At 38.0% G+C, this 13,548-nt stretch overlaps 1 protein-coding gene across 1 annotated transcript in view; it reads left to right on the forward strand.

The window, feature by feature from the left end:
* The window catches only part of SLC22A2 (solute carrier family 22 member 2), a 106,122-nt gene that overhangs the window by 78,628 nt on the left and 13,946 nt on the right, over nt 1-13,548 (forward strand). The window contains exon 8 of the mRNA XM_053709276.1: nt 11,910-12,018. Within this exon, the coding sequence (XP_053565251.1) occupies nt 11,910-12,018 (109 nt within the window). The remainder of the gene's footprint in view (nt 1-11,909; nt 12,019-13,548) is intronic.

Below are 13,548 nucleotides of genomic sequence, written 5' to 3' on the forward strand. Positions count from 1 at the left end.
GTAAGGCAAAAGTATGAACTGGAGATTAAGATAAAAAGTACTATTTATTGAACCGTGAATGCAGTTTGGAGCCCTTACGGTGCCACAAGTTCAAGGGACATGAAACCCAAAATATTTATTTCATGATTCAGATAGAGAATACAATTTTGAACAACATTACAATTTACTTTGATTATCTAATTTACTTCATTCTTTAGATATTTGTTGAAGAAATAGCAATGCACATGGGTGATCCAATAACACGAGCTATCTATGTGCAAGCACCAATCAGCAACTCATGGGCCTATTTAAATATGCTTTTCAACAAAGGACATCAAGAGAATTAAGCAAATATATAATAGAAGTAAAATGCAAATTTGTTTAAAATTGCATGCCCTTTCTAAATCATGAAAGAAATTATTTGGGTTTCATGTCCCTTTAAAGGACTGTGAAATACAGTAGAATTGCATAATAAAAAATGCACAGTAAAAAGGTTATGTAAAAGCACTTACTCTGAATTTCAATTGAGAAGTGTATTTTTTGTTTTTTTATAAATTTGAAATGTCTTCCTGTAAATCACAGACTCATATAATTATACACTGTGTACTCTTGCACATGCTCAGTAGTAGCTGGTGCCTCAGAAAGTGTGCATTTAAAAAGACTGCAGAATATGATAATATAAGTAAATTGGAAAGTTTTTTGTTTTTTTAATGTGTGTGCTCTATTTTGATCATGAAAGAAAAATGCTGATTCTCATGTCCCACTTTAAGGAATTGCAGTCACATGACATGGCTTCTTAATCTTTTCACCACCTTTCTGTAAAGTGAAATCATCCAAGACTAATTCATTCTGGATGATAGACAAGCTCTACTCTTGAGTAACCCAGGTTCAAATGCCACTGTCACTGTCTGCCTAACATCTAAAGTGTTTTGCAGAAGAACTGTTATATTAGGTACTGCAATTACATATGTCTGTGTTTTGCACAAGGGGGAGCACCAAAGTAGCTATTAGTACTGAAGAAAGGGAGAACATTTATGAAATAGAGCATTTTTATTGCCTACTTATGCTTAAAGGGATAGTAAACCCCCAAATTTTATTTTATGATTCAGATAGAACATACAATTTTAGACAACTTTCCAATTTAATTATATTATCAAATTTTCTTCATTCTCTTGCTATCTATTGCTGAAGGGACAGCATTGCACTACTGACAGGAATCTAAAAACATCTAGTTAGCCAATCACAAGAGACAAATGTGTGCAGGCACCAATTAGCAGCAGCTCCCACTAGTGTATGATTTGTGCATATTCATTTTTTTAACAAGGGATACTAAGAGAACCAACCACATTTGAAAATAGAAGTGAATTTAAAAGAGTCTTAAAATGGCATGCTCTATCAGAATCATGTAAGTTTAATTTTGACTTTCCTATCCCTTTAACAAAGCAATAATTATACATTAGTGAATGCTTTAATTGTTAGTTGCTTGTGACACTCGCAGGTCTTTATATCACATTCATCACACACAGGAGGAACTCAATCTCATCAGGTAACAAACACTTTGTAGAAGATGTTCAGCCAAATCTCATCTCAACAGGAACATTCAAGGTTTTTAATCTGTGATGATACCCAGAAGCCACTCTGATAACCAATCTTTCATTCTGCATCTCTCTCTGCCTGCATGGTGTCAGAGAGACAGTTACTGCTCCTTGCAGCTCTCTGCCCCCACACAATCACAGAGCTAACTTTCTTATAAGCAATGCAATATATTAACAAGCAGTGACAAAGATACTTCTCTGCCAGTTGTTTAAAAACATTAGGAAAAGGAAGCAAACAGAGGCACCACAATGGCCTAGTACCACCAACACAAGTAGCAATAAAGATGACATATGGTTACTCACAAACGTGAAGCACCCAATGGTGCTATTGGGACAGGCTGGAACTTCACAGTGGTCCAGCTCACTGGGTGGAAACAGACTGTAGTCCAGAGCAGAAAGGTTCCACAGGACTCCCAATCAACACCTATATAGGAATATAAAAGGAACCATCATAGCCTAGTACAGTACGGTAAAAGTGAATTGAAAGATATGGTTAAACTTAAAAAATGTAGAGCACCTCCAGGTGCAATACAGACAGACTGGAACTTCTCAGCTGCCCAGCAGATTGATCTCCACTACCAAACAGGTCACATGCCAAGCCCCAAGGTATGGGGTAATAATATCCAAGAGCAGCAAGTGTATAGTAAAAACAAAGTCTTTATTAAAAGCAACGCATTTTTCAGCCTCTAAATGGCTGTTTCCTCAGGCTAGTACATAAAATATAAAAAAAATACAATTGCTATTTGAAGGGTGGCTCCCCCTCTGATAGGTTAATTGATTAATTAGTTAATGAGAACCTTCTGTGGGTTAAAGCCTAATTTTCCTTGGCTACCATAGTAACAAAAAATAAACAACCATATTGTTGGTTATACGCATAGAAATATACAAGGTTAATAACAATATGAAAATTAGTAACAAATAATACACAAATATCAGCCCATGCAAGTATGTCATAGTGATATGACCATACTAACGCCTAGATTTAGAGTTCTGCGGCCAAAGGGGTGCGTTAGCTACGTGTGCTTTTTTCCCCCCGCACCTTTTAAATACCGCTGGTATTTAGAGTTCACAGAAGGGATGCGTTAGGCTCCAGAAATGGAGCGTATAGCATAATTTACCGCCACTGCAACTCTCAATACCAGCGTTGCTTACGGACGCGGCCAGCTTCAAAAACGTGCTCGTGCATGATTCCCCCATAGGAAACAATGGGGCCGTTTGAGCTGAAAAAAAACCTAACACCTGCAAAAAAGCAGCGTTCAGCTCCTAACGCAGCCCCATTGTTTCCTATGGGGAAACACTTCCTATGTCTGCATCTAACACCCTAACATGTACCCCGAGTCTAAACACCCCTAACCTTATACTTATTAACCCTTAATCTGCCGCCCCCGCTATCGCTGACCCCTGCATATTATTATTAACCCCTAATCTGCCGCTCCGTACACCGCCGCAACCTACGTTATCCCTATGTACCCCTAATCTGCTGCCCCTAACACAGTCAACCCCTATATTATATTTATTACCCCCTAATCTGCCCCCCCCAACGTCGCCGCTACCTACCTACAATTATTAACCCCTAATCTGCCGACCGGACCTCACCGCTACTCTAATAAATGTATTAACCCCTAAAGCTAAGTCTAAATTAATCAAATTGAGCGCGCATTCTATTGGCTGATCGGAACAGCCAATAGAATGCAAGCTCAATCTGATTGGCTGATTGGATCAGCCAATCGGATTGAACTTGAATCTGATTGGCTGATTCAATCAGCCAATCAGAATTTTCCTACCTTAATTCCGATTGGCTGATAGAATCCTATCAGCCAATCGGAATTCGAGGGACGCCATCTTGGATGACGTCCCTTAAAGGAACCGTCATTCGTCGGGAAGTCGTCGGCCAGGATGGATGTTCCGCGTCGGCGGGATGAAGATGGAGCCGGAAGAAAGAAGATTGAAGATGCCGCTTGATAGAAGACTTCAGCCGGATGATGGACCTCTTCAGCCCCTGCTTGGATGAAGACATCGCCCGGATTGGATGAAGACTTCGGACCCTCTTCTGGATGGATCGGTGATACCCGGCATGGTGAAGACAAGGTAGGGAGATCTTCAGGGGCTTAGTGTTATGTTTATTTAAGGGGGGTTTTGGTTAGATTAGGGGTATGTGGGTGGTGGGTTGTAATGTTGGGGGGTATTGTATGTTTTTTTTACAGGCAAAAGAGCAGAATTCTTTGGGGCATGCCCCACAAAAGGCCCTTTTAAGGGCTGGTAAGGTAAAAGAGCTTTTCAATTTTTATTTTAGAATAGGGTAGGGCATTTTATTATTTTGGGGGCTTTGTTATTTTATTAGGGGGCTTAGAGTAGGTGTAATTAGCTTAAAATTGTTGTAATATTTTTATAATGTTTGTAAATTATTTTTTTATTTTTTGTAACTTAGTTCTTTTTTTATTTTTTGTACTTTAGTTAGTTTATTTAATTGTATTTATTTGTAGGTATTGGTATGTAATTAATTTATTGATAGTGTAGTGTTAGGTTTATTTGTAACTTAGGTTAGGATTTATTTTACAGGTAATTTTGTATTTATTTTAAGTAGGTAGCTATTAAATAGTTATTAACTATTTAATAGCTATTGTACCTGGTTAAAATAAATACAAAGTTGCCTGTAAAATAAATATAAATCCTAAAATAGCTACAATATAATTATTCGTTATATTGTAGCTATATTAGGGTTTATTTTACAGGTAAGTATTTAGCTTTAAATAGGATTAATTTATTTAATAAGATTTATTTTATTTCGTTAGATAAAAATTATATTTAACTTAGGGGGGTGTTAGTGTTAGGGTTAGACTTAGCTTTAGGGGTTAATACATTTATTAGAGTAGCGGTGAGGTCCGGTCGGCAGATTAGGGGTTAATAATTGTAGGTAAGGTAGCGCGACATTGGGGGGGGGCAGATTAGGGGTTAATAAATATTATGTAGGGGTCGGCGGTGTTAGGGGCAGCAGATTAGGGGTACATAGGGATAATGTAGGTTGCGGCGGTGTGCAGTCAGCAGATTAGGGGTTAAAAATTTTTATTAGAGTGGCGGCAATGTGGGGGGGCCTCGGTTTAGGGGTACATAGGTAGTTTATGGGTGTTAGTGTACTTTAGAGCACAGTAGTTAAGAGGTTTATGAACCGGCATTAGCCCAGAAAGCTCTTAACTCCTGACTTTTCTCTGCGGCTGGAGTCTTGTCGTTAGATTTCTAACGCTCACTTCAGCCAAGACTCTAAATACCGGCGTTAGAAAGATCCTATTGAAAAGATAGGCTACGCAATTGGCGTAGGGGGATCTGCGGTATGGAAAAGTCGCGGCTGGAAAGTGAGCGTTAGACCCTTTCCTGACTGACTCTAAATACCAGCGGGCGACCAAAACCAGCGTTAGGACCCCCTAACACTGGTTTGGATGGCTAACGCAGAACTCTAAATCTAGGCGATAGATAATAGACAATAGTAATAATTTAGGTGTACAGTACCAAAATATGTGTAATCGAAATGTATACATAATACATCGAAATGTATACATAATAATCTATACATAAACAGTAGTAATAATCATAGTGATATGAGTATACTTGAACGAACACCTTGAAGATATATTGCTGGAGCTATCACCCAGACATATATGGTTAATGATAATCAAGTCCGCATTCAACATAAACAAGCCCCCATTGCACAAAAAAAGTTTCTTTTGTGGATGTCGGATTATCGTGTGCAAAGTCTTTATCCAATTTCTCTAATCCATAATGCCCAACGTTGGCTAAAAAAACTATTTGGAAGATCTGTGTGTGTTAAACGTACTTGTGGATCCTGAAATAGCCAGTAACAGTATTCAGCGATAACACCGCCATTGAAACACAGTGCTTCCTCATCCCTCACAGTGGGTGTGTGGACAAACCACCAATCACAGCCTCAAAGGGGAAGTATCTCAATGGAGACGAAATCGCCGCATAGCTGATAGTGGCTCTTCCTACATAATGTCATATTCCTCACTAGATGAACTACACAGTGTATGGGCAGCAACCAAAAAAAAAAAAAAGATAGTATATTGTTTAAGGCTAAAGACATGGAGGCCGAATTATCATATGTCTGTCGGACCTGATCCGACAGTGCGGATCATGTCCGACAGACATCGCTGAATGCGGAGAGCAATACGCTCTCCATATTCAGCATTGCACCAGCAGCTCACAAGAGCTGGTGGTGCAATGCCGCCCCCTGCAGACTCGTGGCCAATGGGCCGCCAGCAGGGAGGTGTCAATCAACCCGATCGTACTCGATCGGGTTGTATTGTGGCGATTCTTGTCCGCCTCATCAGAGCAGACGGGCAGGGTTATGGAGCAGCGGTCTTTAGACTGCTGCTCCATAACTTGTGTTTCTGGCGAGTCTGAAGACTCGCCAGAAACACAGGCCCTCAAGCTCCATGTGGAGCTTGATAAATGGGCCTCATGCTCTCATTGGTGTTAACATTAGAAAAAAGAAAAAAAAAACACTTTTGTTTACAACCTTGTTTATTAAAAATTTATTTTTTGTTTAATAAGGGGTGTCTAGTAGGGTTGCCACCTCAGCCATGTTTTCCTGGACACTTATGAGTTACACATGCTGCAGGGTATGCAGGGAGCAACATGAATAGTGCTGTCTAGGATAACTATTCATATGCTGTCCAGGGGTGCAATTCCTGTTACCCTCTGCATACCCTGCAGCATGTGTAACTCATAGTGTCCAGGAAAACATGGCCAAGGTGGCAACTCTAGTCTCTAAGCACTTATAACAGTCAAACAAAAAGTCCCAGGTACCACTATGGCACCTTCTTTTAAAGCCCAGAATTCCCTCTTTAAAGTGAATGCAAATTTTATACTATTTCTTCATCCCTACCAATTCCTAAACAACTCTTTAGTTAAACCACAATATTATTTTTCATAAAAATCAATTATTTCATATTATATTTTACATTGGAACTTAGCTACGTTTTTCTCTCAAACTCCTCCCATCCTGTACTTCCTGTATTCCTACTGCATTGCGTATAGAGCAAAATAGAATTGACGATCTCAACATGCTAATGAGTGAGGAAATGTTTAGCGCATGCGCAAGTTGTGGAAGAGCGTTGCTTCTGAATCTGTCTTCTGAATGGGAACGCATGCGCAGTGACATCGTGTGACGTTTAAAAAAAGGGGTTGAACACCCCGGGGGGAAAGATTATTAGTTTACGGAACTGTCAATCACCAGAGAAATGAGGGACAAAATGGCGGGCAGAGGAAGCAAGTAAGAGAATTATCGTTAAATAACTTTATATTATGAATTTAGGTGAGATTAGAAAAAAACGATGAATTAAACTACCCTTTGTTTTTTGTGATACACAATATGAGGATGAGAGATACCCGTGAGTTTACATGCACTTTAAGATAATGCCCCTAAATACGTTTTACTATCCAGGTGATCATTTTGGTAATAGTGATCACCTAGAGTGAATAACTGTACATTTATTTGCATAGAGGCTTATGGAAGCCCATACATGCAGATCAAAGTTACATAACTATACCAAAAGGCCCTTATTTATATAAGGATACCCCCTTCTTCCTTTTGAATATAGAGTTAAGAAAAGAAAAAAAAACACACACACACACACATTATTGTTTTCAACCTTATTTATTAAAATTTTTATAAAAATAAAAATACTAATTTTTTCACACATTTTGTTGCACAGTTCTCACATGTCATGATATATTTGTAAAATAACATTATAGTTTGAATCTGTTGGGTCTGCTGAAAAAAACAATATATAATAAATGTGGGTTTCCCACTTAAAAATGGCCTACAATGGGGATTAAGTGCAACCAGAATATAAAAACTACAAAATAGTTCAGCATAGGGGTGGAAATGTCTCAGGAGTTAAGGGGTTAAACAAACAATACCAAGAGAACAAAGTACATTTGATAATATAATCAAATGTATAAGTATTGTTAAAATTGCATGCTCTATCTGAATCATGATAGAAAAATGTTGGGTTTCATGTCCCTTTAAACTTAAATAAAGTTAAAGTAGCAGATAGCGCTACTGCTGCAAGCCAGAAGCCACACAAAATATAATTGTACGGTAAAAGTGAATTGAAAGATATGGTTGAACTTACAAAATGTAGAGCACCTCCAGGTGCAATACAGACAGACTGGAACTTCTCAGCCGCCCAGCAGATTGATCTCCCCTACCAAACAGGTCACAAGTGTATAGTAAAAACAAAGTCTTTATTAAAAGCAACACATTTCTCAGCCTCTAAATGGCTTTGAAGGGTGGCTCCCCCTCTGATAGGTTAATTGATTAATTAGTTAATGAGAACCTTCTGTGGGTTAAAGCCTCATTTTCCTTGGCTACCATAGTAACAAAAAATAAACAACCATATTGTTGGTTATACACATAAAAAAATAAAAGGTTAATAACAATATGAAAATTAGTAACAAATAATACACAAATATATTAATCAGCCCATGCAAGTATATCATAGTTATATGTCCATACATAGATAATACACAATAGTAATAATTTAGGTGTACAGTACCAAAATATGTATAATCGAAATGTATACATCTATACATAAACAGTAGTAATAATCATAGTGATATGAGTATACTTGAACGATCACCGTGAAGATATATTGCTGGAGCTATCACCCAGACATATATGGTTAGTGATAATCAAGTCCGCATTCAACATAAACAAGCCCCCATTGCAAAAAAAAAATTTCTTTTGTGGATGTCGGATTATCATGTTGCTCCCTGCAGGGTATGCAGGGAGCAACATGAATAGTGCTGTCTAGGATAACTATTCATATGCTGTCCAGGGGTGCAATTCCTGTTACCCTCTGCACACCCTGCAGCATGTGTAACTCATAATGTCCAGGAAAACATGGCCAAGGTGGCAACTCTAGTCTCTAAGCACTTATAACAGTCAAACAAAAAGTCCCAGATACCACTATGGCACCTTCTTTTAAAGCCCAGAATTCCCTCTTTAAAGTGAATGCAAATTTTATACTATTTCTTCATCCCTACCAATTCCTAAACAACTCTTTAGTTAAACCGCAATATTATTTTTCATAACATTATTTCATATTATATTTTACATTGGAACTTAGCTCAGTTTTTCTCTCAAACTCCTCCCATCCTGTACTTACTGTTTTCCTACTGCATTGCGTATAGAGCAGTCCTGCCCGCTCTATTAAGTAGTTCTGCAATGCGTTCGCGATCACTACTCTATTTGCACATGCGTTTAAACATTTCTGGATAATATGCGCATGCATGCGCTGATCCATTCTGAATCACTATTGGCACCGTGATTTACATTGCGCATGGGTGTTTTTGCCGTATCTAACAAAAGCAACAGAGTATTCAATGAATGTTTCCATTCATTGAATACTTTGCCAACAAGCGAAAGCAAAATAGAATTGATGATCTCAACATGCTAATGAGTGAGGAAATGTTTAGCGCATGCGCAAGTCGTGGATGCGCATTGCTACTGAATCTGTCTTCTGAATGGGAACGCATGCGCAGTTACATCATGTGACGTTTAAAAAAAGGGGTTGAACGCCCCGGGGGGGGGGGGGAAGATTATTAGTTTACGGAACTGTTAATCACCAGAGAAATGAGGGACAAAATGGCGGGCAGAGGAAGCAAGTAAGAGAATTATCGTTAAATAACTTTATATTATGAATTTAGGTGAGATTAGAAAAAAACTATGAATTAAACTACCCTTTGTTTTTTGTGATACACAATATGAGGATGAGAGATGCCCGTGAGTCTACATGCACTTTAAGATAATGCCCCTAAATATGTTTTACTATCCAGGTGATCATTTTGGTAATAGTCCATACATGCAGATCAAAGTTACATAACTATACCAAAAGGCCCTTATTTATATAAGGATACCCCCTTCTTCCTTTTGAATATAGAGTTATGAAAAGAAAAAAAAACAGTACACACACACTATTGTTTTCAACCTTATTTATTTAAATTTTTATAAAAATAAAAATACTCATTTTTTCACAAATTTTGTTGCACAGTTCTAACATGTCATGATATACAGGAAGTGCAGAATTATTAGGCAAATGAGTATTTTGACCACATCATCCTCTTTATGCATGTTGTCTTACTCCAAGCTGTATAGGCTCGAAAGCCTACTACCAATTAAGCATATTAGGTGATGTGCATCTCTGTAATGAGAAGGGGTGTGGTCTAAAGACATCAACACCCTATATCAGGTGTGCATAATTATTAGGCAACTTCCTTTCCTTTGGCAAAATGGGTCAAAAGAAGGACTTGACAGGCTCAGAAAAGTCAAAAATAGTGAGATATCTTGCAGAGGGATGCAGCACTCTTAAAATTGCAAAGCTTCTGAAGCGTGATCATCGAACAATCAAGCGTTTCATTCAAAATAGTCAACAGGGTCGCAAGAAGCGTGTGGAAAAACCAAGGCGCAAAATAACTGCCCATGAACTGAGAAAAGTCAAGCGTGCAGCTGCCAAGATGCCACTTGCCACCAGTTTGGCCATATTTCAGAGCTGCAACATCACTGGAGTGCCCAAAAGCACAAGGTGTGCAATACTCAGAGACATGGCCAAGGTAAGAAAGGCTGAAAGACGACCACCACTGAACAAGACACACAAGCTGAAACGTCAAGACTGGGCCAAGAAATATCTCAAGACTGATTTTTCTAAGGTTTTATGGACTGATGAAATGAGAGTGAGTCTTGATGGGCCAGATGGATGGGCCCGTGGCTGTATTGGTAAAGGGCAGAGAGCTCCAGTCCGACTCAGACGCCAGCAAGGTGGAGGTGGAGTACTGGTTTGGGCTGGTATCATCAAAGATGAGCTTGTGGGGCCTTTTCGGGTTGAGGATGGAGTCAAGCCCAACTCCCAGTCCTACTGCCAGTTTCTGGAAGACACCTTCTTCAAGCAGTGGTACAGGAAGAAGTCTGCATCCTTCAAGAAAAACATGATTTTCATGCAGGACAATGCTCCATCACACGCGTCCAAGTACTCCACAGCGTGGCTGGCAAGAAAGGGTATAAAAGAAGAAAATCTAATGACATGGCCTCCTTGTTCCCCTGATCTGAACCCCATTGAGAACCTGTGGTCCATCATCAAATGGGAGATTTACAAGGAGGGAAAACAGTACACCTCTCTGAACAGTGTCTGGGAGGCTGTGGTTGCTGCTGCACGCAATGTTGATGGTGAACAGATCAAAACACTGACAGAATCCATGGATGGCAGGCTTTTGAGTGTCCTTGCAAAGAAAGGTGGCTATATTGGTCACTGATTTGTTTTGTTTTGTTTTTGAATGTCAGAAATGTATATTTGTGAATGTTGAGATGTTATATTGGTTTCACTGGTAAAAATAAATAATTGAAATGGGTATATATTTGTTTTTTGTTAAGTTGCCTAATAATTATGCACAGTAATAGTCACCTGCACACACAGATATCCCCCTAAAATAGCTATAACTAAAAACAAACTAAAAACTACTTCCAAAACTATTCAGCTTTGATATTAATTAGTTTTTTGGGTTCATTGAGAACATGGTTGTTGTTCAATAATAAAATTAATCCTCAAAAATACAACTTGCCTAATAATTCTGCACTCCCTGTATTTGTAAAATAACATTATAGTTTTAATCTGTTGGGTCTGCTGAAAAAACAATACATAATACTTAAAAATGGCCTACAGTGGGGATTAAGTGCAACCAGAATATAAAAACTACAAAATAGTTCAGCATAGGGGTGAAAATGTCTCAGGGGTTAAACAAATGATACCAAGAGAACAAAGTACATTTGATAATATAATCAAATGTATAAGTATTGTCAAAATTGCATGCTCTATCTGAATCATGATAGAAAAATGTTGGGTTTCATGTCCCTTTAAACTTAAAGTTAAAGTAGCAGATAGGGCTACTGCTGCAAGCCAGAAGCCACACAAAATATAATTGTTATTTTAAAATGTATATATTTATTTTAATGAGCTTAAGATTGTCAAGAACTAAATTGAGGTGAAGATAGCAGAAAGAGTATGCTATTTTCCATTTCTACATATTAAAAAAAAATTACTTTCTAACTCCATCATCTTTGTACATTAATTTCCAATGTAACCAAAGAAAGGGTTCAGTGCTCTCTATAACAAAAATTTCTTCCCTAGGCTAGCCTTATCTTACTGAGGTTGTTATTGAAAATGGAGATTTGATTCAAAGTTTCAATATAAATGCCTACCATATTAAGAAAAATGCAATTACATGAAAATAAAGGCTCAGTTCAATATTACTCTGTATTTCCAGGACTAAATTGGCTTAGAGTAACATTATCATGTGTGAGCAGAATGGGAATCACTCTTTCTTATGAAATGGTTTGTTTGGTGAATGCTGAGCTGTATCCAACTTATATAAGGTATGCAATAATTGACAATTATTATTATTATCAGGTATTTGTAGAGCGCCAACAGATTCCGCAGTGCTGACAATGACGATGATAAGTAAAATTAATGCACATTTTGAACTATTTAACTAATTATATTGCACATAATTAAAAACTATTGCATACTTAAAATAAGCACTAATAATAATATTGATACAGAAGCTAATGAAATTACAATATGGCTTTATACATTATAAGAACCAGAGTTCCCAGCATCCAGTACAGCAATCAATAGCAGCTATAGGAAAGGTATGCCATATTCTTTCATGGTTGCAAAATATATAGTAAATTATTCTGTTACATATCATCTGAGGCAGGGCCACATTATTAGTATTTGTTTTTAAATATATCATACAATATTTTCATACAGTTACATCATTAGCCAGTGCTTGTATTCAATGCATCTAAATTATTCACTATTGGAACCAGACAGACAAGTTTACATACCAACCTGTTATTATGATTCTTTCTATTATTGTGACATTTTGAGGAGTTCCATGTACATAAAAATTCACCATTCATTTAGATCTTTGCAAACCCTTGTGAGAATGTATGTCCAAACTGGGATTGTCTTAAAAAAATAAAAATAAAGTAACAATAAAAACATTGAGATTTTCTTGTATAATGTTTAGTTTATGTTTAGTTTCTGGTAAAACATATTTATTTTGTCCCCTTTACATGTAATTTAGCTCTGAAAAGTAAGGATTTTCTTATTCTCAGAACTGGAAATGAACCCATGCTATATTACTTTCCCTAGTTGGTTTTACCTGATAACAACTGCAAAAAATGCATTTTACACTACCATAAGGATCATGGCTAGCATTGTCTGCAGACTCAAGCCTCAAATAAGGCAAGGTGGAGTTTGGCTAATAAAAAAACCATTTACAGGAAATAAGAAATTAATTTGATTTAAAAATATTTACGGCTAGATTTAGAGTTTTGTCGGTAACGACCCGCGTAGCTAACGCTGGCTTTTTTCTGGCCGCATCTTTAAAATAACTCTGGTATTGAGAGTCCACAGAATGGCTGCGTTAGGCTCCAAAAAAGGAGCGTAGAGCATTTTTAACGCAACTGCAACTCTCGATACCAGAGTTGCTTACGGATGCGGCCAGCCTCAAAAACGTGCTCGTGCACGATTCCCCCATAGGAAACAATGGGGCTGTTTGGGCTGAAAAAAACCTAACACCTGCAAAAAAGCCGCGTTCAGCTCCTAACGCAGCCCAATTGTTTGCTATGGGGAAACACTTCCTACGTCTGCACCTAACACCCTAACATGTACCCCGAGTCTAAACACCCCTAACCTTACACTTATTAACCCCTATTCTGCCGCCCCCGCTATCGCTGACCCCTGCATATTATTTTTAACCCCTAATCTGCCGCTCCATAAACCGCCGCTACTTACATTATCCTTATGTACCCCTAATCTGCTGCCCCTAACACCGCCGACCCCTATATTATATTTATTAACCCCTAATCTGCCCCCCACAACGTCGCCTCCACCTG

The sequence above is a fragment of the Bombina bombina genome, chromosome 4 (genome assembly GCF_027579735.1).
Source record: "Bombina bombina isolate aBomBom1 chromosome 4, aBomBom1.pri, whole genome shotgun sequence".
NCBI classification, from domain to species: Eukaryota; Metazoa; Chordata; class Amphibia; order Anura; family Bombinatoridae; genus Bombina; species Bombina bombina.